The 25,813-nt window shown below is 46.3% G+C and overlaps 1 protein-coding gene, 1 non-coding gene and 1 pseudogene across 4 annotated transcripts; 2 read left to right on the forward strand and 1 right to left on the reverse strand.

Annotated features, from left to right (window-relative positions):
• Positions 1 to 1,899: 1,899 nt before the first annotated feature.
• Positions 1,900 to 14,038, reverse strand: Msl1 (MSL complex subunit 1). Of its 3 annotated transcripts, none has more exons than XM_048450770.3 (9): positions 12,667 to 14,035; positions 9,946 to 10,169; positions 8,658 to 9,040; positions 6,742 to 6,789; positions 6,223 to 6,287; positions 5,586 to 5,653; positions 5,106 to 5,230; positions 4,652 to 4,724; positions 1,900 to 4,437 (listed from the first exon to the last, which is right to left on the reverse strand). In XM_048450770.3, exons 1-9 carry the CDS (start codon positions 13,432 to 13,434, stop codon positions 4,347 to 4,349), a joined length of 1,845 nt encoding a protein of 614 aa, XP_048306727.1. In that variant the 5' UTR covers positions 13,435 to 14,035; the 3' UTR covers positions 1,900 to 4,346. The 3 variants fall into 3 exon arrangements, with proteins under 3 accessions (XP_048306727.1, XP_048306729.1, XP_048306728.1); XM_048450772.3 differs by lacking the exon at positions 12,667 to 14,035 and adding an exon at positions 11,039 to 11,139; XM_048450771.3 differs by lacking the exon at positions 6,742 to 6,789 and having other exon boundaries at positions 12,667 to 14,038.
• A 4,806-nt stretch (positions 14,039 to 18,844) lies between these two features.
• Positions 18,845 to 18,951, forward strand: LOC125411060 (U6 spliceosomal RNA). The gene has a single exon (XR_007235235.3). It is a non-coding gene; the product is annotated as a U6 spliceosomal RNA (small nuclear RNA).
• Positions 18,952 to 20,380: 1,429 nt separating this feature from the next.
• Positions 20,381 to 25,243, forward strand: LOC146893279 (pre-mRNA-splicing factor CWC22 homolog pseudogene; annotated as a pseudogene).
• The last annotated feature ends 570 nt before the right edge of the window (positions 25,244 to 25,813 follow it).

Here is a 25,813-nt window from a genome sequence, read left to right on the forward strand (position 1 = left end):
TCTTTCCGCGGGGCGGGGCCTGAGCCCTGCGGCACGTTTGCGGGACCGCGAGATTGCGTCGGCCGGTGATGTAAGGGGGCGTGGCTCGGCCCTGCATTTCCCCTGTACCGGCACAGGGCGTGGGGATTGGTCCCCTGCGGCTTCTCTGGGTGCTTAGCTCGGCCATCTTGAGCTTTCCTTGGGGAAGGCATCGACCTGTTACAGCTCCAGTGTGGCGCTGGAGCTGTTGCATGATTGTCGTTTTCCATTTCTCGTTTTCCCCCGAATTTTAGACGGAGCATTATGCTGTATTCCTTCGCATGATAAAACCACGAATGCAGGTGAAAAAGCCTTAGTTCTGTGTCAGATTTGCCAATTCTTCACCTTAGCCTAAATTTAGGGGAAAGGAGAAACTGCAGTGGAGACACAGAACTAAATACTGTGGCGTTTTCTGTGTGTATTCAATTTTTTCTTACTCTGTGTCTACCCAACCTAGTTATCACATTTTTAGTAGTTCAGGTTGGTAGGAGGGCTGAATCATCCTTGGCTACATAGCTAAGAGGCCAGCTTTGGAATCATGTCTCCAAAAAAAGAAGAAAAAATGTCTAGGGATATTAGATTAAAATCCTGATGTGTGGGGCTGGAGAGATGGCTCAGCGGTTAAGAGTACAGGCTGCTCTTCCAGAGGTTCTGAGTTCAATTCCCAGCAACCACATGGTGGCTCAGAACCATCTATAATGAGATCTGGCTCCTTCTTCTGGCCTGTAGGCAAAACATCCAGACAGAATGCTGTATACATAATAAATAAATAAATCTTTAAAAAAAAATAAGATAAAATAAAATAAAATCCTGATGTGTTGTTATCTGACAGAAAATGCTTTCGGCATTTGTCAGCAATGAAAAACCTCAGTACTGCTACATCGAAACAGTTTGTAAACTAAATTATTAGTACACATTGATAATATACATCAAATCGCCATGCGGTAACAGGATTCTGAGCTGTTTTCATAAAAAAGGACCCCATCGCTTACCGGACTCATACAGTAAGAGACCAGAAGGACTCATGTTTTCAGTGTCTGGTTCTCTCAACTGAGAAAGGTGGCCAAATGTATAATGCAGTTCAGCTCCAAAACCAACTGCCTGAATTCAAAATGGAGGACGCATGATTTAATAAATCTAAAGGCGTAAGACTCCTCCATCACAGGCTAAACTGTTGAATGGGACCGCCAGGTTTAGTGTCTAAATAAGGAAAAGGATAGTCTGCCACTTTGTCCTTTAGTCCACTTTATCCCCCAGCCTGACCTCAGGCTAGTCTTTTCACACTCCTCCCCAGGTGCTAGGATTACAGGTGTGCACCACCATACCCTGCTTGGGTCAACTTTCTTTTGAGACAGGGTCTCATGTAAGCTAAGCTGTCCTGGCTGTGAGAAACAGCAGTAAGAACTGGATGTTCAGCATGAACAGATGTCTGGGACAGTAGACATCTTACAAGAGGAACTGTGAGGGAAGGGACATCTTTTCCCATCACTCTAGTCACACAAGGACCAAAGGGTTCATGCCACAATAAGGGTTTTCAAACATCCAGAAAAAGATGTGTGTGGAAGACATAGTTAAATAGATCTGGACCTCATTTGTCTGGATTGTTATCCAGGAGAAATGATTTATCAGACGTTGAGGAGATGTGAGCTTTGTAATTGCTATTTATGTACAGAGAAGGGCTCAGGACCAAGGACCGAAACATATAACTGCTCTGACACAAATGGATTGAGTCCCTTATTAAGAGGGGGGAGTAATATGTAATTCTATTTTATTTGAGAATAAGATTCTTTTCTAACCTTTCATATATATATATATATATAGAATTATTTAATGTTTGTTTCCCAACAAATCTACTAATAAATTGAGGCAAAAGTTCAAAAATTAACGGCCACAATAGTTTATTTACAATTGAACTCTTTATAAGATATTTACAAGACAGCCGACTTTACACATCAGAAATGGTATCAAAAGTATGAATTACAGCACAGACAACGATATGAAACGGGCATAAAACAACGCTGAGGTGGAGAGACAAGCATTTCTCTTTTAATTTATTAACACTAGCTTAAACTTTGTTAAAGAAAGAAATAAGGAACTATGTTTTAGGAGAACTGCAGGGCCTTTCTTTCTGCTTAAGACTGAATTTCACAGTGCTGGATCCCATGCAGGGAAAAATAAGACTAATTTCCCCCACATTTGTAACACACTGTAATTTCACTCCTGGAGCTTTGCTTCAACCTCCTTCTCAACAAACCTCAACATACCCAAACCAAAGGAAATCTAGGAGAGGACATCAAAAATAGTAGGCCCTCAGGGAAAGGAGAACCAAAGCAATAGAATCCACTTAAGTCCTGCCAGATAGCACCTCATGGATTCCTCTCAGTCTAGCAAAAACAGGATCTGAGGACTCCTCTGTGAGAGGCTAGGTCTGCTAACCCATACACAAAGTAGGAATCTGACAAATCACGGTAGCAAGAGGAAACTGAGAGGGATCAGAAACAAAGAAAAGAGGCAACTGATTGAGGTTATTCCTTTGGGAGGAGCACATTGTAAGGAAACATAACATAGGTCAGAGTAGGAGCACTAACCAGTCTGCCTCATTAAAAAAAAAAACAAAAATCTGGCCCAATTTTTTTAGATCTATCCTCATCCTTAAGGTGTGAGATGAAAGCCTCTGTGGAACAAGTCCTCTTTCTCTCCACATCCTTGCTGCAATAGTTTACAGCAGCTTCCATTACAGAGACCACACTCCTAAGTAGATGGGGTTACAGGTGAAAACCCACAGCCACACACAAACACACACAAAAGAGAATTGAGAGCAGCAAGATCATCCAAGAATACTACATGTACTGCTGGAATAACTCCTTTCAAAATCAAACCCAGGGAGCACAGATAACATCTCAAAAAAAGCTTTAGCAGTGGAAGGCCCCTGAGGAACTTTTCTTCTTTTCCCACAATGGCAATCCCATTCTCTCCCACTCAGCTAGGCCAGCCACACACCCTCCTTACCTTGGCTTCTCCTCTAAAAGTGCTAATAATCCGGGGACATACTCTCTTCAAGGATAAAAGCCCCTACCTCCTATGAGATTAGACCCCTACTTGTTTTTATACAATAGTCCTGAAGACTAATGAAAGGCAATTCCTATATATGTATATATATATATATATATATATATATATATATATATATATATATATATATATCCAGAGATCTTGGCTCTATTTTCCTTCCAGATAGTTAACAGGGATCTTACACTGAGACCAAAGTGGCCTAGGAGTGCTGTCTTGATTTTTTTTTTTTCTTTTGGTAACAAAACAAGAGCAGGAGATAGTAACCAAGATGGTACATGTATAAATCTATTTTTTACAAAACGAACAGAGGTTCATTAGGTACAACTCTTTGTTTCAAGATGTAGACATTTGCCAGTCAAAGGAAGCATATCTTTCCATACCCTCCCCCCCAACCCGCCCCAAATTTTCTACCTCACCCCCAAACGTTTTGCTAATAGGATGAAACCCCACTAAGGAATATTGAGAAGTGATGTGACGTAAGGACATCTGTACAAACTCTAGTGTGCCATCCCCAAATGACAACGTTTCTGTTTAGCACTGGAACTAGTTGGAAACTTACATCCTGATCTCTTTTTCTAAACATTTTCTTTTTTGAGGGATGGAAAAAGAACTTCAGTTACCTATTAATTAAGAAAGTGCTCAGCCACACACCTCTTTCCACCTCTTTTATCACAGCCTAGTTTTGAGAGAACCAACTTTCACACAATGCTCTTGTTTCTTCCTCTATGAATGAGGGTGACTGCTTCGTCTGTCATTCCTCCTTGGGCCCTGAAGCTTATAGTAAGGTCTCTTTGTTTATTTTAGTGTAAGGTCTACTACACCCAAACTGTTCAAAAGGCGCACCAGGGAACCACAGGTCAGGGCAGGCACAGCTCCTACAAGACCGGGGTTGCTCCATCTTCAACGTGGCTAATGAAGAGCCCTCGTACCCCTTTAACATAGGAAAGTGAGCAGAAGGGGCTCCTAAAATTCCCAAATCTACCATCCTATATGATAAGTGCATGAGCTCATTTCCCCAAAAAGGGAAAAGAAGTTCCAATAACTCTCCATAATTCAAAATAAGCCCAATGCAAGAGGTTTCTTTTGTTTGTTTTGTGAAGTCAGGGTGAAGAAAACAAAACTAAAATGAAGGGAGTATGGAAAGGCATTACCAGTGAGTAACACACACAAGGACATAGGTCACATATACAGGTCTCGGCCATTCTCTTGGAATGGCATGCTACAACTATCTGAAGACAGGGTTCTTGCCAGCACAGCTACTTCCTACACGTCCGGTGAGGTGTTTGCTTCTTCTGGATCTCCAACCTGCAACGGCTTCGTTCATCCAACCAGGGTAGCTCAAAGTTCCTGGCAAAAAAAGAGGACAGCAAAGTGAGAGGGTGGCATCAAAGCCTAGCAATGGTCAGTTGACCACTGAAGTGGCAAATCATCTACTTCTGACTTAGAAAGCATTCTACTTCCTGGCTTGTCAAGTCCCCATTTTATCTAGGCTTCCATGGAGTTTGAAAAGGAGGTATAAACTATTTGAAAAAGGAGAAAGGAAAAAAACCTTTATACTTACTGTGGAGTTAATTTTGGTAATGGTCGTCCAAATGCTACAACAGGCAAGAAGGGGGTAATCATCAAACTTTCAACTATGGAAGAAAATCATATAGGACCTTGTTAGCAAGAGGTCAGAAATGTGTAACAACAACTACACCACTTACAAAACACAGCTTACTCATCAGAACAAGCTGTGCTGAGATTTGTACCCCTTTTCCCTTGAAAAAGCCTACATTTCTAAGTTTGTTCGCTTTATTTTATGTGTTTATGGGTAGGGGTTTGTATATGCGAGTGCAGTGCCCTCTGAGGTCAGAAGAGGGCATCGGGTCCCCTGCAACTGAAGTTACAAGCAGTTCTTAGCCACTCAGTGTGAGTGCTGGAAATCAAACTCTGGTCTCTCCAAGAACAGAAGCCCTCTTAACCACTAAGGCATCTTTCCAGCCCCAAAGTCTACATTTTTAGATACAACTTACCGTCATCTGGCTCAGGGAAAAATGAGGTAACCTCAGGCTCAGATTCCTGAATTCCTTTCTTTTTATACATTCTGAGCTGCAGTCGCTGTAAAATTCTTTGTTCCCTGATCCTCTGAATATCCCATCTGGGGAAAACCAGACAAAAAGAAACAAACCCAGCATTACTACTTAGCTAAAACTTGTCCTACAAAAGCAATTCACTCTCCGATGCCAGAAGACCCTTACTTAACTCCTCTCCCAGGGTATCGTGAACTGACTACAGATTATGTGCTGGTGTTCCACACAAAATAGCACTGAGGGAGGCCATCTGAGGAAAGGCCAACATGTGTGTTTGCCTGTAAGGACAACCGCCCCAAGCTAAGAAACTCAGCTAACTAGGATACTAGTACCACATGAATATTACCTGCCCTAAGACTCTCCCCAATACGGAAGTCTCAGTTCCGGGGCTCCGGTGTTCCCAGGATGGGGTCTTGTCCTTACCTTTTTCTTCTCTTCTCATCTAGCTCCAGTTTTGCATGCCTCTTTGAAAACACACTGTCGTCGAGGTTCTGAAAGGAACAGCAGGCATAAGCTCCTTATGACCATGTTGGAATAACTCAGTTTTCAGGAAAATAGCATTTTTCACCTTCAGGTTCTAAAAACATCTGTGTTCCATAGATACATTATAAACTTTCTGGCTAAAGAATCAATACAAGAAACTCCTTTCCTTACCCTGATTCTTTCCGAAATTCCAAATTTCAAATTTAATCCTCATAACTTTCTAGGATAAGTCATGTCAATGGCCTATGCGAGGACCATAAACTCTCTCTACCTCTATACCTTTTAAGAGTCTGAAATCAAAATAACCTTTTTTCAATAACTGAGTAAGTTTGGAACACAGGATTGTGCTGCTGAGCGGCACAGCCTAACTTCTGTACTCAGTATGGAATCTACCTTAGTTTGGAACATCATCTCAACAGTGATTTTGAAAAATGACTTAATTACTCTAGAACCGACTTTTCGGGTCTTAGGAGTAGCTGAAGTAGCTGGAACTATAGGTGCCGACCACAACGGCCATTTGTGCACCCCTATAGTCTACTCTTTCTAATTCTCTTCATTAACAGTTCTTGGTACTTACCTCCAAAATGTCTGAAGGATTTGGGTCCCTTAGAGGCTCTACTGAGTGGTCCCTCCAAGAAGGAACTGAAAAAAATAAAGAAAAAGAAAAAGAAAAAGAGGAGGGGTGGAACCACCCTTAAATCCAAAGTCACACAACTATACAACTATTCACTAGGACAAGCAGCTTCTCCCTAGATAAGACAGTTACCAAGTGATAGGAATCCATTCTATGGCCTCACCCAAAGTCATAGTCAGTGTCCTCGCTATGGTATAAAAGAACCTAAAATGCCATTGCAGTCTGTCAAACTCAGGACCACAAGAAGCCCTAAGCCAATACCTGACAATTGATATAATGGATGCTATTGAAGTTCCTGAAAAACAACTGAAATGCGTTGTCATCTTGACGCCTACGATAGTGTCAGCAAACACCAAGGACTCTCGCTCTTCTACATCCAACAGACAGAGAATGGAGCTCCCAACCAGCCACCATCCCACCAATTCCCACCCAGGCCCAGCCGGCAATTCCTAATCTACTCACCAGCCAAGACTGAAGTTTCTCCTGCAACACTTGATGGCATCAGACACCCTAAATAATGCAGGAGAGAAGAATCATCTCAGTGTAAAAAGAAAAAAAGCCCATACCCAGAGCGGAGGAGAGGAGCGTCACACTCATGTTCTCACTAGGAGGCCATTTTGGTTTTTGAGCTGTTCTTTTGAGAATTTCTCTCTGGGGAAGGGGAAAAGGGAACAACAGACAAAAGAAAAGAAAATAAGCCCACCACTTTTTTTTTTTACACTGAGACGACTTCTTTTCTTCATTATTTAGGGTGGTTTCCCTGCAACAGTTGATGGCCAAGGATATCAAACCTTAAACTCAGAACATGGCAGGTGAGTAAAAGTTGACCCTATTTTTCAAATAAATAGATCAGTGTTCTCAGAACTTACATATGTAGTCTTCTTAAACAGTTTCCTCCTCCCTCCACACAAACTACCTTGTTGGTTCAGCCTGAACAACATGCACAAAGACTTTGGCTTTCTTAGGGTAAGTCATTGAGACTTCCACTTGAGATAGGGGCGTCATAAGATAAGGGTTCACACATCGATGCATAACTCAGGCTCCTCAAGAGACTGGGATCTCCCAATCACACTCCCTCATGCCCACAATCTCAGATGTGTTTGGGACTTGCTCTACTAGAGTAGACAGGGTTTTCAAAAACAGCCAGTCACACAGAAGAACTCCAGACCAAGCCATTTCCTAATTCCGGATGGGAAGTTGCTTCACGGTTTCTCCTAAACTGTTACACAGCATTGATGTAGCAGCAAAATTTAACTATTAAGATGAACCTGTTCAACTGACTGAAACAACAAGAGTATCTGAATCTAGAGCAGAACCCTGGTCTGTCTCGTGTACTCAAGTGTGAGGCCTGATGAAGGTTAGATCATTTATCTGTCCCCACAACAGCCAAACAAAGCCTGGAGATTGCTCGCATCTTGTTTGGAATGGATTCCCATCCCCATTCCTACTACAGTAAGGCACAGGGGTAGAAACTTAGGCCTGAGGCTCTACCTAAGAAAGGTTTCCCCACCATTACCCAAGAGCACCCACAATAACTATCATAGACTAATACGACACAATTGAAGACACATCACAGTTACTGGTTCATATAAAAGGTGGGGATCATCTCTGGTGGAAGCCATTAAGAAAATAAACAGGAATAAAGACCAAGTTCCCAAACCCCACTCCCTCCCCAAGCAGCTCAGATATCCCAAGATAGTCCTTATTGTTTGAAAAATAGTTTGTAGACCATTTTATTTAAATATATGAACAACCAATGGGCTACTGCAATCCAAGTCAACTCTTTGCATCTCAGAACCTTGTGAAGTGTATTAAGGTAAATAAGACTGTTGGCCTTTGGCAGATCCCTCCTGCCCACAGACCGGGACATAGAGATACAGATAAATGTTGGTGTAGTTAGAGAGCGGAGGCCCAGGTGAAATTCCCCACCCCAAGCTGACTCCCCAATCAAAAATTACCATTGGCCCCTGAGAACACCCAAAGACCACCCTCCCAGGTTTCACACAACATCAATGCAGGAACAGTCGTGCACGGCAAAGTGTAAGTTCTATGCATTTCACAGCACAGAAAACCCTTCTTTCAGAGGGCATGCAAGTTGCCGGAGATTACACCCCCAAGTCTGGTGCTCTTGTGATGAGCAACTTACTGGCAAACACATCTCCCAGTGTTGTAAGCAGACACATACATTGAGCACATTTTGCTGTAATTCCATCTATTTGCAATGCCTGCACAGTGTCTGTCTCTGGCTGTTAACTTACTCATTCTTGACAGAACTCTGCTTTATTGATTGCACTTTTAAAAAATGCCAAAGGCATTTCACACTTGTTAGCTTGACCGCCACCACTAGGGTATAAGAGCAAGTGTTCTCTATGCCTTACTTGCTACAGTCTCCTCCTTCTTTGGAGAGGATTCCCGTAATGGTAACGGTGATGGGGGAGGCTGGTGCCAACGACACAAATACATTTCTGTGGTGGAAAGGTACGGCAAATCTTCCATCTCACTTGAGAAGGTTTTCTCCTTGGGGTGGGCGCTGGGTCCCTTTTGGGGAGTGGAGAGTCTTGGTGGGGTATCCACTGAAGACCGGGGCTTTTCTGGGGTTTCTTGGCTCCTCAATTCACGTTTACAAACAGTTTCTGATAAGGAACCACAGGGTTCCTCTTTAATGGGAGAGTGCTTAGGAGTTTTTGTTTTGACTTTTGAAAATTCAGGAGCCAGCTTTTTAACAGGAGTCTTTCTTTCTGTATTTCCAAACGGGGTTTTCCTATTAGGTAGGAAAGAAAACGTTATAAAATTAATTGATTGTTGAATAAAATTTGAAGTTAGAATATATTTGAAGGCAAGAGCAGTATCCAGGTACCTAAACATCTACTGTTCATTTGGAAGACAAGGGCTGTAAGTGTCATGCTTGAAAGTAAACACAGGAGGCCTTTGGTAAATGAGTAAGCATCTATGCTTAAGAATATCTGAGGGGGCTGGAGAGATGGCTCAGTGGTTAAGAGCATTGCCTGCTCTTCCAAAGGTCTTAAGTTCAATTCCCATCTACCACATGGTGGCTCACAACCATCTGTAATGAGGTCTGGTGCCCTCTTCTGGCCCGCAGGCATACATGTAGACAGAATACTGTATATGCAATAAATAAATAAATAAATAGAATAGAATAGAATATCTGAGTCAGGTGGTGGCAGCACACGCCTTAATTCCAGCACTCGAGAGGCAGAGGCAGGTGGATCTCTGAGTTTGAGGACAACTTGGTCTACAGAGCAAGTCCCAGGACAGCCAGGGTTATCCAGAGAAGTCCTGTCTAGAAAAACAAGTATCTAACTCTCTACTCCCCACGAGAGTCAACAGGGTGACACTCTTTACCCATTTTTTTTTAAGATGTAGCAGCATGTGTTTTAGTACTGTGACAAAAAAATGTTTCAAGACAATTTCTCAACATCACAGAAACCTGAGGTGAGGGGTGTTTGTTGCCCAGGCTGGCCTTGAACTCACAACAATCCGCTTGCCTCAGCATCCTAAGAACTGTGATTACAGGTGTGAGCCACCATTCCCTTAGCATAAGAGACTTCTCAAATCAGGCTATAGTTACTATAAATCCCATTCCCACCCCCTCAGTCAAGAGCTCCTTGTCTTGTTCAGATAGTTGGAATAAAGTTATCATCGCACCTTTTGTGTCCCTTTCCACTCCGTCCACATGAGAAAGGCTTGGAAGGCAGAGCCTGGGATGTCTCACAAAGCTCCGGCTGGCGCTCCAGTTTAATTTTCTCAGACAACTCTATTTCCTCTCTCTCTTCAGTTTCATAGCCCTGAAACAGCTTGTGCCTTTCTTTCTCGTTATCCCTCTTTACCAACTGCATCCTCCTTTCCATACGTTCAATCCGAGCAAGAAGCTAAAAGAAAGCGACAAGATGCAGACTTACACACGAAAGTTAAACATAAGTACTTAGCCCCATTAGGACTCAGCAGTCTTCTGCATGTTGCCATGGACCCTACCGATACAACTTTACTTTGAATTGGCAGACATGAATCTGAATAGCTTTTCTTAAAACCAATAAAGGCAAAAGACACTTAATTGTAGGAGTTAGTCTGGATGGTAAGCGACATGGGGCAATTCTAAGCTCATTCTTCTGAAAGAAGATCCTCCTCACTGGGCGGGGCCAGTGTGCCCTTTAATAACAAGGCCTCTGCTACAGCTAGCTAGCCATGTGGCTCCAACTCATTTTGAGAGTCCTCAAGTTAACCTTATATATGTTCTTCACTGTTGTATGTGATGCTAGGGATAGAACCAGGGCCTCGTGAGAGTGCTTGGTAAGCACTCTGAGCACCACTGAGCTACATTCTCAGCCCTGTGTTCTTTTAAAGTGTCATAAGGTTATCCAAATTCTATCTGTTTTATGTTCACTCCAGAACTCCAGATGGGATGGAACGTTCAAATAGTACAGTAAAAATGAGTCAGGAGCACAGGGTATTACTAGGAATAGCAGTATTACACCAAAATGTTCTGTGTGCATATCTGAGGGAGTACTTCTAAAACACACTACATTGGAAAGAATTATAATAGATACCAGTAATATAAAACCAACAAATATGACATACATATTATACTTTGCATTTGAGCCAGCAAAAGTAACTTATCTAAATATTTATTAAAATTATTTTCATTCTAATTAAAGAGAACCACAAATATCAAACAAAATGGAAGTCTATTGTCATAAGAAACTTCCTATTAACTCAGTTTTGACAAAAAGGTGCTACTTACACCATACTATAAGAATTTTGCCTGGGTTTGACAGTGATATTAATGCTGCCTTTATTACATCCATTGCATAGATTTCAGAAGAGGCCAAACAATAACTGGAATAAGAGAAACAGACTTAAGCAATGCTAAGACCACTGCAGCACATAAGAGAAGCAGTGAAAGCTCAGTACTTTATCCTTAACTCACCCCACTTTCTCCTACCTTGAAAAGCCTATGAAGGGGACATTACTTCAGGAACTCAGCAAAAATCTCCACCATCAGCAGTGTCCCCCTAGTTAGCCATTCTCTCATGTCATCTTCTGTTTTGATTCACAGCCTTAGCATTATTTAACCTTGTTTGTGGGTGACATAGTCTTGGTTTCTTCTTTACTGGTCTTTCCCCCCCCCCCCTTCCCATGGAAGGAAGGGTGTGATGTGCTGTAACTACAGGACCATCTCACCCCTAGACTGCAGTGTAGTAGCTGGGCAGTGCCACCTCCATGTTGAGGAACTTCCACAATCAACACTGAGGTGTTTCCATGAGACCTGTCCCATCTCCCACTCCACCTTGCAGAATGCAATCTCCAACGGGCGAATGATTCATTTAGAAAACAAACAAAATGAAGAGCCACCCTGCTCCCATGCTCAGCCTTTGGTGCACACAGCACCGGGGTGAGAAGAGAGGAAAGAGGAGAGAGAGAGAGCAGGAGCGGGAACACAACGGTAGAAACCATGTTTATTTTTAGGTGGCTGAAAGGTGTGTTGCACAGCGATACCCCACCACACCAGTTTCCCTGTGTGAGGGAGTGTGCTTAACATGGAGGTGCCCAAGACTGCCGAGCAGTAAGAGCAAGCCTATGTAGTCATGTTCTCAGAAGTACAAAGAAATAACAAACGACTTCTCCACTGCCTAAAGATTCTAAAACGGGTCTGGGAGGTGAAGGACCTACTGAATACATTGAATAAGCTCATGTCTCAAAATCTTCAAGCTTATTCAAGAGACTTGGTCAGTGGGTCATGTTTTTGTAACTCAGGTATCTACTAAAACAAAAAACAAAAAACTACCTGAATTCAAAGGCAGTGATTCTCACTTAGAAAACACCATTTAGGAAAGCTAAAACAGGACTCCATGGAATCCATCTTTTACCCTCTACCGGCTAACAGACCTAGGACGACCCTCGTGTCTAAAGATGCTGCAGCACTGGCCGAAGCAACAGCTGTTATGTCCCTGTCCTCTACAGTGCATTGCCAGCGCAACAGCTCTTTAACCCCTTCTGTGCATCCGCCACATCTGCACCCCACCCTATCATTTTAACCCCTCATAAATCGGTCTTTGCCCACTCTAAACGTCTTTCCCACAAGTCTGGGACTGTCATTTTAAATTAACCCTTTGGCAACCGAAGCCTCCCCCACCACACACACACACACACACACACACACACTGAAGGCTGCCCTTTAACCCATCCCTCCGACCCAACGTGTCACTGAGCCAGGCTCCTAACGACCCAGCATCTAAAGCACTCCTTCGCTGGTGGCCAACTTCCTCTAACCCTAACCAAGCAGGGACCTCTGCATCCTACAGCCCCCCTTCCCCCGAGCATGCGCAGAACGCGTTCCCCATCCCTGATGCAGGTTAACCCATCCCGTACCGTGTCTCTCTCGGACTTCAGCTCCTCGATCTCTTTTTCCTTGGCCTGCAGCTGCTGCTGCTGCTGCTCGATGAGGTCCAATTGCAGCAGAAGGATCTGTTTGAGGCAGGCGGCCTGACTGGAGGCTCCCGAGCCGCCGCCACCCCCGAGAGGGCTCTTCCTCATACTCTTCCATCTGCCCTCGCTGGCTGCCAGGGTCCCGGCAGTGGCGGTGGGCGCGAGGGGTGGCGGCCCGGGCAGAGGTAGTGGTGGGGGTCCCGCCGGGTCCGAGGCGGTGGCAGCCGGGGGAGCCGCCCCACCCTTGTCCCCAGCCCAGGGCGTAGGCTCTTTGGCCGCCGCCACGAGAGAGCCCGTCTGAATGGGCAGCACCGCCTGATACTTGGGCCGGGGGCTGCAGCCGGCGCCGGCTGCGACTGGCTCCCCGCCGATGCCGGCCTGTTTGGTAGCTGGGGGCGGACAGGGCAAGGGCACCGAACCGCCCCAGCTCTCTTCCTGCTGCCCGGGGGCCGCCCCGGCCGGGAGTAACAAACCCCGGCCCTTGCCGCCGCAGCCGGCTGGAGAGGGCGCGGGACTCCCGCCCTGGGAGGAGGCCAGCGGGGGCCCCGGCTCCTTGAGCTTACGATGCCGGGGGAGGAAGTGGGCTTCGGCCGCCCCGGACTCGTCCTCGGGCCCGCCCAGCGCCGCAGCCCGCTCGTAGTCCAGTCGCTGCTCGGGGTTGCCGCCGGCAGGAGCCGCGGCCGCCTTGAACACTGCGGATCTCATGGTCATAGTGGTCCGGAGCGGCGCGGGGGACCGAGACGGAGGAGGGGGTGGGGAAGGGGCGAGGTGCGGGGGGTCGAGGACGGAGGAGGGGGAGGGGAGTTTGGCGGGCTCGTCTCAGCAGAGCGGCCGCGGGCCTCCGCTAACGCGGCTTCTCCGAGGCCCGGGCGCCATCCCGCCGGCGAGCGGAGAAGTGGAGGCCGCGGCTGAGGCCCGCCGCCGACCCATGGGGGCCTCGCCGCCGCCTCTGCTGCCGCCACCGTCGCCTTCGCCGCAGAGGCAGGAGCTCGCACCCAGCCGCCCCCGAGCTCATCCCCGGAGCTCGCTTCGGCCCCCCCTGGCCCGGCCGGGCCCGCCTCGTCTCCCCACCCCGCACCCCCCCTTCCCCGCCCCGGCCCCCCGCCCCGGAGCTCGCCTCAGCCGCCCCGAGCCTCCATTTCCCCCCCCCTCCGCTCCTCCTCAGGAGGGGGGTGGGAGGGATGGGTCCGCCCAGAACCCTCCTACTCCGGGAGGGGGGTTTGCCGCCTCCCCCGGGGGTCTCCGCGGCTCCGGCTCCCCCTCCCCCACAGTCACCCCCAGCGCCTCAGCGTTTCCCTTTAAAAAAAACGGAGCCGCCGCCGCAGCCGCCGCTGACCGGAGCGCGCATGCGCCGAAAGGGCAGCGGGCGGGAGCGAACCGGGAGCCGAGAGGAGGGGAGGCGGGTAGCGCTATTGTGAAAGGGACCGCGGCCACTAGGGGGAGGGGACCGGGGCGCGGGGGCCCACGAGGGGAGGCCGGGGACGAGGGCGAGCACGCTGGAGCGGGCGAAGGTGGGCCGGGGCGGGAAAGAAGGGCGAGGGCGGCCGCTGGTGGCTGGGGAATGCGGAGGATCCCCGGAAAAGCCAAGCGCGAGAGAAAGGGGTTGGGAGGAAGGGCGCATCCCGTGCGCCCGCCCCTCGCGGTCGCCTACCGACCGCTCTGCTGAGCCTGCCTGCGTTGAGTGGCCCTTCCCGGGCCGCCTGGCAACGCGTCGGGCCCACACCGGAGCCCCACGCACCTCCCGGACCAGCCCCGACCCGGCTCCCCTTGGAGCGGTGGAAGGTAAAGCTTCCACCCCGTAGGCTCCATGGCGGTCCCACGCGGGTTGGGAAAGAAATGAAGTTCTTTGTCTCTAAGGAGTCCAGCACACACATGGAGGGACCTCTGGTTCTAGAAGCAGCAAAATGGATGATGTCTGCTGCCCAGGGAGTTTTTTACCACAACCTTCTTGGGATTTGGGGTGAAGTTCTGCCAACTACCAACAGTTCTTTCTCAACAGCCATGTCCTCAGACTTAAGCTACTGCTAGAATCTTCTGCAAGAAGGCGCAGGAAATCTATGAAGATTGCTTGTATGCTTGTATTGGGATTAAGCGTTCTTTAGGGCCTTCTGTTTGAGCACGTGTTCCCATTTCTCAGGTTCATAGTGTCTATGTGTGTGCCGTCATTTTCCTAGCAACTTTGGCCACCAACTCCTCGCATTTCCCTATGGAAAAACTTGTAAATTAATTGGTTGATTTTCTGTCTGAAGGGCACTACTGAAAAAATTTTATGGAGGTAGCCGGGTGTAGTGGTGCACGCCGTAAATCCCAGCACCTCAGGAGGCAGAGGCAGGAGAATTTCTGTGAGTTTGAGGCCAGCCTGCTCTACATAGAGAGTTCCAGGACAGGCAGTGCTACGTGGAGAAAGACCTTATCCCCAAAACTAAATAAGTCGTACAGGGTTGGAGAGGACATCTGGCCCAGTGTGAAAGCTTCCAGTTAGAGACTCCTCAGCTTTGCGGGCTCTGAAGCATGACACTGAAAGCTTGGGAATGGGTGTGCAAGTCCGGAGTCCAGGCCCTCTTTCCATCAGACTGGCCGCAGATCTTCCAGGAAGTCCTGGAAAGTTTGTAGGATGTCGCTTTTTCAGTACGCAGACTCCACACCATCTCACTCTTAATTCACATACACCAAAGCCTTCCAGATTTGTAGCCTGTTGGGTTCTAACTCCAAAATCATATCTCCAAGTGCCTAGAATATGTCCAACTGGGTGTCTAACATGCATTTCAAAGTCAAGCTTTTGACTGCCACCTAAGTCCCGCTTCCCCATACCTGGTAAGTCAGTCCATCTCACTTTCAAAATACAAATTAAAAAGAATACACTTCAGCATCATCTCCACAATTTCTACCGTGATGTAAGCTATGGTCTCTACTTTTTATTGTTTTATTTATGATTTATTGGAAGTAATCTCAGTGTCAACCTTTGCCTAAGCCTGCTCTGGGCACCTACAGTCATCCTGATAAGATATAAAACAATAGTCGTTCTGTAGTCTGAACCCTCATGGCTTCCTCTCTCACTTGGTAAGGCAGTCGCTGACCAGCCTGAAGAATCTGGCCTGCACCCTGCTGCGGGCTTCAGAGCTCACAGTGCTCCCCTTCACTCCTCTCCTGCCAGATTCACCTGTGTGTGTCTGCTCAGGTTCCATGCTGTTCCCCCTGCATGGGCCTCATTGGATCCCCACATGACTTCCTCATGTTCTTTGGCTTTTTACTAAATGTCATCTTCTAAGTGCTTTCTTTGCTGGCGTTTATTTTTTTTTCTGCAGGATTTATCACCATTTAACACATAATTTGTCCTGTATTATCCTCAATGACTAACATGTGAATCTCATAGATCGTTCACTGCATGTATCTAGACCCATACCGGTTACAGAGTAGGCTCTTTATGTAAGCCAGCTTGAAGACTGTTAGCCTAGGCGTAATCTAGGATCCCAGCGGTATAGAGACAGGCAGAGAAACCACTGGTAGGAGAGTGAGCAGAGTGCCAGGCTTGTGGCAAAGACCAGGAATCCCAACTATTTGGGGAGACTTAGGTAGTACCATCCTAAGTGCAAGGCTCCCCGGTCAGAGTATCAGGTCTGTGCTGTGGTTCAGGGGTAGAGTGCTTTTTGCTTACGTAGCAGCCACAAAGTACTAGGTTCAGTCCTCGGTATCGCTTCAAAAGGACTGGTGAGATGGCTCAAAGGGTAAGGAAAATTGCCACCAAGCCCGAGGACCTGGGTTGGATCCCTAGAACTCAAGTAATAGAAGGAGAGACACAAGTTGTCCTCTGACCTCCACTTTTCACAGCGAGGGCACACGTGCCAAACATGAATGGAATAAATATAATACAAATTCATAAAAAGAAGCAGCCAAGGCTGGAGCGTGAAACTACAAGAAGCAATCACAAAGCTGGTGAGCTGGTTCAGCAGGCACGGGTGCTTGCCCTGCAAGCTTGGCCACCTGAGTTAAATTCCAGGACGGGTAAGGAGGAAGGAGAGAAGCAACTCCACCGAATTATCCTTCCTTCCACAGAATGTTGTGACAAGCCCCTTCCGCTACATGCACACACATAATAAACCCAGCATCGTTAGCATCGCTTCATAACTTGCATGTACAAATTACCAGGTCCCACCCTAGACCTGACTCAGAAGCTCTGGTTTGATTTGGGTTGTTTTTTTTTTTTTCTGGCATTTTGATTTTATTTTTTGTGAGACAGGGTCTTGAGTAAACCAAACTGACCATGAACTCCTGATCTTCCTGCTACCACCTCCTGAGTGTTGGGATTGTGGGATTATAGGCACAAACCATCATACTAGGCTAAACCTACTTACCTACTCTTAAAGAGCCAGACAGTGACTATTTTAGGCTTGGCTGGCTGTAAGGCCTTTTCCCCCACTTCAGTTCTACTATTGCAGTGCAAAAGCAGCCCCAATGAATGATACAAATGTGGCCGTTTTCTAATATAACTTTATTATATGATTCTTGTATTCCTTACAATTTTGTTTGAAGTTTTAAGATGAGGTCTCTCATATATGTATATGAATATATATATATACACATATATATCTATATATATTTCCCATGTAGCCCCTAATTACTATATAACTGACAAGAACCTTGACCTTACTTTCCTGCCTCTACCTTCTGATGCCAGATTATAAGTATTTACCATTATCTGCGTTCACTACAGGCCAAGTATATTCAGTGCTGGAGCTCATATCCAGGCCTTCACAATTGGTAGGCAAGTGCCCTACCAACTGAGCTACATCGCTAGCCCTATTTCTAGTGATCTTAATTGACAATCTCATTTTAAAATGTGCAACTATTACAAATTCTTAGTTTGGTTTGGTTTGTGGCAGGGCCTCACGCTGTAGCCCGGAACTCAGTATCAGCCTGCCTCTGCCTCCTAGGCGCTGGAAACAATACTCAGTTTGTGAGGCACACTAAAAGGTCGCCAGGCCTCAAAGTAATCCTACACACAAAAGATGGAAGCAGGAGGATTTAAAGTTAGAAGCCAGCTAGGGTACATAACAAGAGCCTGATTTTATTTTAAAAAAAAAATTAAAAACGCTGAGTTGGATCTCCTCTTCTGGCTGCCCACCCCTGATCTGGGGCGCAGATGAACAAGAGTCAGCCTAGGATAAAAAGTGGGTGGGAGTGCTGTGCAAGGTGCATGGAGCACTTTCTTTTTTTTCGAGACAGGGTTTCTCTGTAGCTTTGGAGCCTGTCCTGGAACTCGCTCTTGTAGACCAGGCTGGCCTCGAAATGGGAGCACTTTCTAATGAAGGTACGTTCTTCTGTATTTGCTAAAAAGTTCTAGACAAACAAAAACCAAATGAAAAAATGCTGGGTGGTGGTGGCCGCACACCTTTAATCCCAGCAGAGGCAGGCAGATCTTTGTGAGCTCAAGGCCAGCCTGGTCTACAAGAGCCAGTTCCAGGACAGCTAGGGCTGTTACACAGAGAAACCCTGTCTCAAAAAACAAAAACAAATAAAATAAAAGAACTAGACATTGAATCCAGGACGTCATGAATGCTGAGAAAGTGTTCTACTGCCGAGCTATCTGCCCAGCCTGATTGTGACTCATCGAGACGGTCTCACCAAACTATCCAGGCTGACCTGAAGCTGTGAACTTTCAATCCGCTACCCTAAAGTATACTTTCTTCTGTGAAATGAACGATGCTAGTAATCAATGGTCATACCTTTTAAATGTCTTCACCGGCAGATAAATTAGCAGCTGGTCATCCTACATCAGTCCACACCTTTAGTTTTCCTGGAAACTTTTCATTTCTAAAATCCAAAGTCTACAATTTCACTGCATCAGATAGTAAACATACCTTTCCCCCAAAGACAAGACTGGAATCTTTGGATTGGCAGTCTGACTGTAGCTCGAGTTCAAGGGATAACCCACAGGAAACCTAGAAAGGTCTTTCTGGGTTTTGATTTTGGGACTTTTTTTTGAGGCAGAATGCCATTCTGTAGCCCAGACGGACGTCCAACTCTTTATGGCTTTCCACCGCCTCCCAGAGTGCTGAAGTTACTGCAGGTGTGAGCCTCCAGGCCAGGCAAAGAATTACTTTCATTAGAATTCTTGCTTCTAGTGCTCGCTTCGGCAGCACATATACTAAAACTGGAACGACACAGAGAAGATTAGCATGGCCCTTGTGCAAGGATGACACGCACATTCGTGAAGCATTCCATATTAGAGAGAGAGAGAGAGAATTCTTGCTTCTAAACCATTAAATTTTAAGCTTCTGTGACCCCTGAACTTAAACACATAAGGAAGAGAGGTTTCAAAGTGTAAAGGCCAGGAGAGGTGTGGTGGGGCACACCTCTAATCCCAGCGGGAAGGAGGTTGAGGCTAGAGGATTTTGAGTTCACTTTGTAGAATTCCAGGCCAGCCTGGGCTACAATGAGAGAGAGACCCTGTCCTATCAACAAACTAAAAGCAGAGTCAGTTGCGAGGGAACCTAAAGAGAAGCAGTGTTTAATACCCATAAAATCCAGTCCCTATCTATTTTATCTCTACTGGGATGATAGCCACTTTCTCTATAGGGTGGCTGCAAGTCTGGAGAGAGTTAACACTGTCTTTCACCCTCCCACGCAGGTTTATGGAATTGCAGAATTCCATCCCTATTATCTCCACTCCTTCAAGGCATCTGCTGTGGTATAAAAGGCCTTCAGCAAGCCGCGTTACTACCTGCCAGGGTCTTGGTTTTCCTAGACACCCCACCCACCACCACCACGGCCCCTAGAGAAGAAAAACTGGAGTAACTCATCTTGCGGGTCTCTTCCATTTTTGACAATGAGGCTGCTGTTTAGCGGGGGGCAGAACTTGGTAGTAAGAAAGCGAACGTTTGTCTTGGCTTCTCTCCAGGGAGAGGATTCTCCTGGGAGGCTTTCCGAGGCGCTTAGAAAGGTAAATAAGAATTGAAGTTGCCTGGCTGACATTAACTCAGTCCCACACCGGCCCCGGAGGGAGACCACGGCCGGCTTTGCCACCTTTCCCTTCTCGAGGAAAAGGAAAAGTCTCCCTTGCCGATGGAGGTTAGGAAACCAACCAGCCCGGAGCCAGAAGCTTCCGCTGAAGGTCTGCTGGGCACCGGGCGCTTTCTATCAGCGACCCTGCCCTGCATTCCAGCGGGCTGCGGAGTCCCTGTCCCCGGTAACACCCACCCGCTTTTTACAACTTCCTTCACAATAATATCACAACTCACATTTGGGTGTTATGTTTGTCGTTTGTTTCCCCTCTATATGCCAGCCCCACCAAAACTTTAAGAGTGTCCCTCCCACTCCACGTGGACCTCCCTTCCTTGTCCCAGCAACCCCTGCGAGAACCACCCCTAACACGTGGTCAATTGTTGTGTTTCCTTCCTCAGGCTCCCTTGTAGCTGGCATCCGCTAGCCACTGAGCAAAAGTGCCCTCTTCAGGGTGACTTTGGGGCAGCAGCCTGGGCTAGGGGAGTTACTGAGAGCTCGTGTACTATATAGTAATGTGACTGCTTCAGCTAAAGATGAGTTTATATCCATTCAGTTCCTGAGTTCTCTGGTTAAAGACTTTTAAGGGCCGGGTCCCCTGTGGGGGAGCAGGGGAGCAGGTGGGGGACCTTTGAGTTAGAGGTCATCATGGTCTACACAGGGAGTTCCAGGCCAGCCAAATCTACATAGTGAGACCCTATGTCAACAAAACAAAAACAAAAGAAGGCTGGGCTCATGGGGAGGCTGAAGAGGCTAGCCACATACAGCCAGTCTGGGCTATTTATATTTAGCCACACCCTGTTTCAAAATAGTGAAAGGATCGAGAATGTAGCTCAGTAACATACCTGAAAGGGAGGGTGTAGGAGCGGGAGCCCCTGAAGTCAATCCCCAGTGCCCTCCTTAAGAAAAGAGACAAATCCAAGAGGGAGTTATCAGTGACAATTGTCTTGGTGTGGAGTTGGTAAAGGTTGGTTATCTTTACACCAGCTCTGCTTCCCTTAGGCTTCATGGTGTTGACAAAGAGCTGAGAGCCTTCCCTAATTATGAACTGGGTTACGGGTACCTCTCTGCACTGGGTGGGCCGTTCCTAAATGACCTTCCCCAAGAGCAGTCTAAGTAGTTCTCCGTGGGAGTTCAGTCAACAGGTTTCTAAAACAGTATCTGCCTTTCAGCTTAGGAGCACTTGGTTTGAATGAAAAAGCCCCAGGAGATGGTGTTGGAGAAGGAAGGGTAGGCAGACACTGAAAGTTAGCCCAAGGCCCAGATTGGTGGCAAATGCTTTTAATCCTAGCACTGGAGGGACGACCAGATCTCTGTGACTCTGAGAACGGTCTAGTCTATTTACCAAGTTTCAGCACAGCCAGAGCTACATAGAGAAAACCTGTGTCCAATAAACACATAATAAAGAGTTGGATGGGATTCTTGTGCTCGTTCAACCTGTTTTGAGGTCTCTTATCAACATTTTGGTTTGTAGCGACATTTTGTTTGTAACGAACACGTAAAGTTTGCCTGAAGATCAGAGTGCAGTGTTAGGCCACTAGTCAGCCACAGAGCTCAGGGGGTGGTGGCACACTCCTTTAATCCCAGCCCTCAGGGACAGACAGAAGCAGAGGAATCTCTGGGCAGTAGGATTGAATCCATCTAAAGGAGAAACAGAGCTCACACAAAGGTGATTCCCAACACTTGGGATGACACACTTTTAATCCCAGCCCTAGGGAGGCTGAGCCAGGAGTGAGATGGCTGAGCAGAGAGTCGTATATAAGACTGGAAGGAGACAGAAGCTCAGATGCAGTCTGAGGTTTATTTGGTAGTGACAGACTTCAGTCTGAGCACGCGTAGAGAGCCTGTGATCGTTCCTTTGCCCTATGGATTCGTACAGGTAGTATGTGGAGAAAGACAGAAAAAGAAAACTGTCAAGGAACTCAGAACATCGAGTACTTGCTCCTTTTTTTTTTAATTGATATTTATTGAGCTCTACATTTTTCTCTGCTCCCCTCCCTGCCTCTCCCCTCCCCTCTTCAATCCTCTCCCAAGATTCCCATGCTCCCAATTTACTCAGGAGATCTTGTCTTTTTATACTTTTTATACTTTTTAAAATTAGAAAGGTTGTTTCCTAATTTTCTGAGAAATCGCCACACTGACATCCAAAGAGGTTGTACCAGCTTGCATTCCCACCAGCAATGCAGAAGTGTTCCCTTTTCCCCACAACCTCTCCAGCATAAGTTGTCATCAGTGTTTTTGATCTTGGCCATTCTTACAGGTGTAAGATGGAATCTCAGAGTTGTTTTGATTTGCATTTCTCTGATGACTAAGGATGTTGAACATTTCCTTAAGTGTCTTTCAGCCATTTTAGATTCCTCCGTTGAGAGTTCTCTGTTTAGGTCTGTACTCCATTCTTTTATTGGATTATGTGATCTTTTGGTGTCCAATTTCTTGAGTTCTTTGTATATTTTGGAGATCAGATCTCTGTCTGATGTGGGGTTAGTGAAGATCTTTTCCCATTCTGTAGGCTGTCGTTTTTTGTCTTGTTGACCATGTCCTTTGCTTTACAGAAGCTTTTCAGTTTCAGGAGGTCCCATTTATTAATTGTTTCTCAGTGTTTGTGCTGCTGGGGTTATATTTAGGAAGTGGTTCCCTGTGCCAATGCGTTCAAGTGTACTTCCCACTTTCTTTTCTATAAGGTTCAGTGTGGCTGGCTTTATTTTGAGGTCTTTGATCCATTTGGACTTGAGTTTTGTGCATGGTGATAGATATGGGTCTATTTTCATTTTTCTACATGTTGATATCCAGTTATGTCAGCACCACTTGTTAAATATGCTTTCTTCTTTCCATTTGATATTTTTTGCTTCTTTATCAAATACCACATTCAAAGAAGTGTGGATTGATATCCAGGTCTTCTATTTGGTTCCATTGGTCCTCCTGTCTGTTCTTATGCCAGTACCAGGCTGCTTTCAGTACTGTAGCTCTGTAGTAGAGTTTGAAGTCAGGGATTGTGATGCCTCCAGAAGTTCTTTTATTGTACAGGATTGTTTTGGCTATCCTGGGTTTTTTGCTTTTCCAAATGAAATTGAGTACCGTTGTTTCAAGGTCTTTGAAAATTTTTGCTGGGATTTTGATGGACAGAGTACTTGCTTCTTGAACCGACTTGAGGAATCTACTCTATTTGGTCAACTAATACTAGAAAATGAAGAGGATTGTGGGACACAAGAAACACTCTTCTGGTCACGACAGAAGGGAGAATCACAGTTCACCCCACCAGAACTCCTCCCCAGAAGACAGATCTGCAGAACAAGAAAGGTTCCCCTGGAATAGAGATTACTCTGATTACAGCCGGTCAGCCTGTGAGCATTCAAGCAGAGGGTGTTCTCACAACGACAGCATGAAGTCACCAAGTGGGGACTGAGACAAACACAGAGAAAGAGATGCTCATCTCCTGGAAGAAGGAGGCCAGAGCAAGCACTAACCCAGAGTTCTACTCAGGAAGAACCTCCCACAAAGAAGAAGGATGCGCAGGATCCGCAGCTCACCCGAACTGGGGGAGCGTCTATTCCTCCTGCAAAACTCAGGGTGATGCAGGAGCAGATCACAGATGAGAACAACATAGCCTGTCAGAGGATGAGCTGGGAGGCCCTGAAGGGATCAACCAACGGTCTCATTAACAAGGTCAACATCTCCAACCTAAGCATCATTATCTAAGAGCTCCTTCCAGGAAACAGTCAGAGGGAGAGGCCTGCTGGCCAGGTCTGTCGTGCAGGGCAGAGCACTTCTCCAATCTTCACTCCTGTTTATGCAGCTTTGGTGACGATAATCAACTCAAAACTCCCACTTATTGGAGAATTAATCCTCAAGAGACTAAGGGAAAAGATATCAAAGGAATGACAAGCAACTATGCCTGACTACTTCAAAATTTGTGGCAGATCTTACTAACCAAAATGTGGCACATGAGGTTCTATGCCTGGAGATGCTCACTTTGCTGCTGGAGAGACCAACAGATGACAGCGTCGAGGTCGCTATCGGCTTCCTCAAGGAGTGTGGCCTCAAATTTACCCAGGTGTCACCAAGAGGAACCAGTGCTATCTTTGAGCACCTGCGAGACATTCTCCATGAGTCTGAGATCGGCAAAAGAGTTCAGAATATGATTGAAGTAATGATTGCTCTACAGAAGGACAGATTCAAGGAGCACCCAGTTATTCGGGAAGGACTTGATTTAGTGGAAGAGGATGATCAGTTCACCCATATGCTCCCCTTGGAGGATGACTACAATCCAGAAAATGTTCTTAATGTTTTCAAGATGGATGCTAATTTTATGGAGAATGAAGAGAAGTACGAAGCTATTAAAAAGGAAATTCGCGATGAAGGAGACAGTGATTCAAACACAGACCAAGAAGCTGGAAGTAGTGAAGAGGAGGAGGGTGAGGAGGAAGAAGAAGAGGAGGAGGAAGAAGAGGAGGGAGAACAAAAAGTAACTATTCATGACAAAACAGAAATTAACCTGGTCTCATTTCGCCGTACAATATATCTCGCTATTCAGTCAGGTTTAGCTTTTGAGGAATGTGCACACAGGTTGCTGAAGATGGAGTTTGCTGAGCGCTAAACAGAAGAACTCTGCAACATGGTACCTGATTGCGGTGCCCAACAAAGGACCTATGAAAAATTTTTGGCTTGCTAGCTAGGTGGGTTTGCACGCTGAAAAAAGAATACGTGGAATCATTTGAGAGTCTATTCAAAGAACACTATGATAGCATCCCTTGCTTAGAAACACACCGTTGAGGAGTGTCGCTGAGGTGTTTGCTCACCTTTTGTACACAGATTCACTTCCATGGAGTGCTGTTGAATGTATCAAGCTTAGTGAAGGAACCACTCCATCATCTAGTAGAATTTTCGTCAAAATACTTTTCCAGGAACTGTGTGAATGCATGGGTCTTCCTCAGCTGAATGCGAGGTTAAAGGATGAGCGTGACAACCATTCTTTGAAGGATTACCCTGACACAGCCCACTGAATATCCAGTTTGCCCTCAACTTCTTCACTTCCACAGGACTCGGAGGTTTAACACATGAACTGCAAGAGCATCTGAAGAATACACCAACAAGGACGATCCCACCGGGACTGTGATAACACCACTCAGCGGAAAAACACCACCCAAAGATCGGCTTTGGACCACCAACTGCTCCGGACAATCTCGAGGTGGCTAGCTGAGATGATCCAGCCTCACAGACTACTCTAGCCAGGACTTTAGACAAGCCCTGGACTTTCTCATTATACAGAGATTGGACAACAGATGTTCCAGCCACCTCTCCCAAGACTTGACAATTAACCTAAATTTTTCTTTTCTAAAAATGCCTTTGCTCCCAGACAGCGAGAAGTAAATTTAAGAATTCACTGCCCAGGTCTGGAGAAGTAGCTGAGTGGTTAAGAGCCCTGGCTGCTTTTCCAGAGGTCCTGAGTTCAAATTCCCAGCTAACAGCCATCTATAATGAGATCTGGTGCCCTCTTCTGGCCTGCAGCAAACATGCAGGTGGAACACTGTACATAATTAATAAATAAATCTTTAAAAAAAAAGAACATGATGTAGTGCATGTTTTTTGGTCACTCAATGGATTATGGATATTTGTCATTGTTTAGGGGGATTGGTTCTCGGTTCCATGTTGTTATTGGTAACGGTTAGGAGAAAAAGCTAAACAAAGGAGATTAGATCTAGGGTTCTTGGTTTAAAAAAATGGGGATACAAAGATGATAGGATAAAACTGTAGATTATTGAATCTACTCTGAAAAGGATAAAAAGGAGGACATAGATATGATGGAAAGGTAGATGATCAAAACTACTTTCAAAAAGCAACTACAGCTGGGTGGCGGCGGCGCGCACACCTTTAACACCTTTAAGCACTCAGGGAGGCAGAGGCAGGTGGATCTCTGTGAGGTCAAGGCCAGCCTGGTCTACAGAGTGAGTTCCAGGACAGTCAGGGCTACACAGAAAAACCCTGACTCGGTGGTGGTGGTGGTGGTGAGTGGTGGTGACGCGTGCCTTTAATCCCAGCACTCGAGAGACAGAGGCAGGAGGATCTCCGTGAGTTCGAGGCCAGCCTGGTCTAT

The sequence above is a fragment of the Myodes glareolus genome, chromosome 9 (genome assembly GCF_982192425.1).
Source record: "Myodes glareolus chromosome 9, mMyoGla1.1, whole genome shotgun sequence".
Lineage (NCBI taxonomy): Eukaryota > Metazoa > Chordata > Mammalia > Rodentia > Cricetidae > Myodes > Myodes glareolus.

What these genes read in the sequence shown, in the direction of transcription:
- Msl1 (XM_048450770.3), bottom strand. Translation starts at nt 13,434, where the DNA reads ATGACCATGAGATCCGCAGTGTTCAAGGCGGCCGCGGCTCCTGCCGGC. An exon ending in TGAAGTCCGAGAGAGACACG is followed by an intron (nt 10,170 to 12,666) that starts GTACGGGATGGG and finishes GCTTTCTTTTAG; the next exon opens with CTTCTTGCTCGGATTGAACG. An exon ending in AGTGGAAAGGGACACAAAAG is followed by an intron (nt 9,041 to 9,945) that starts GTGCGATGATAA and finishes CCTACCTAATAG; the next exon opens with GAAAACCCCGTTTGGAAATA.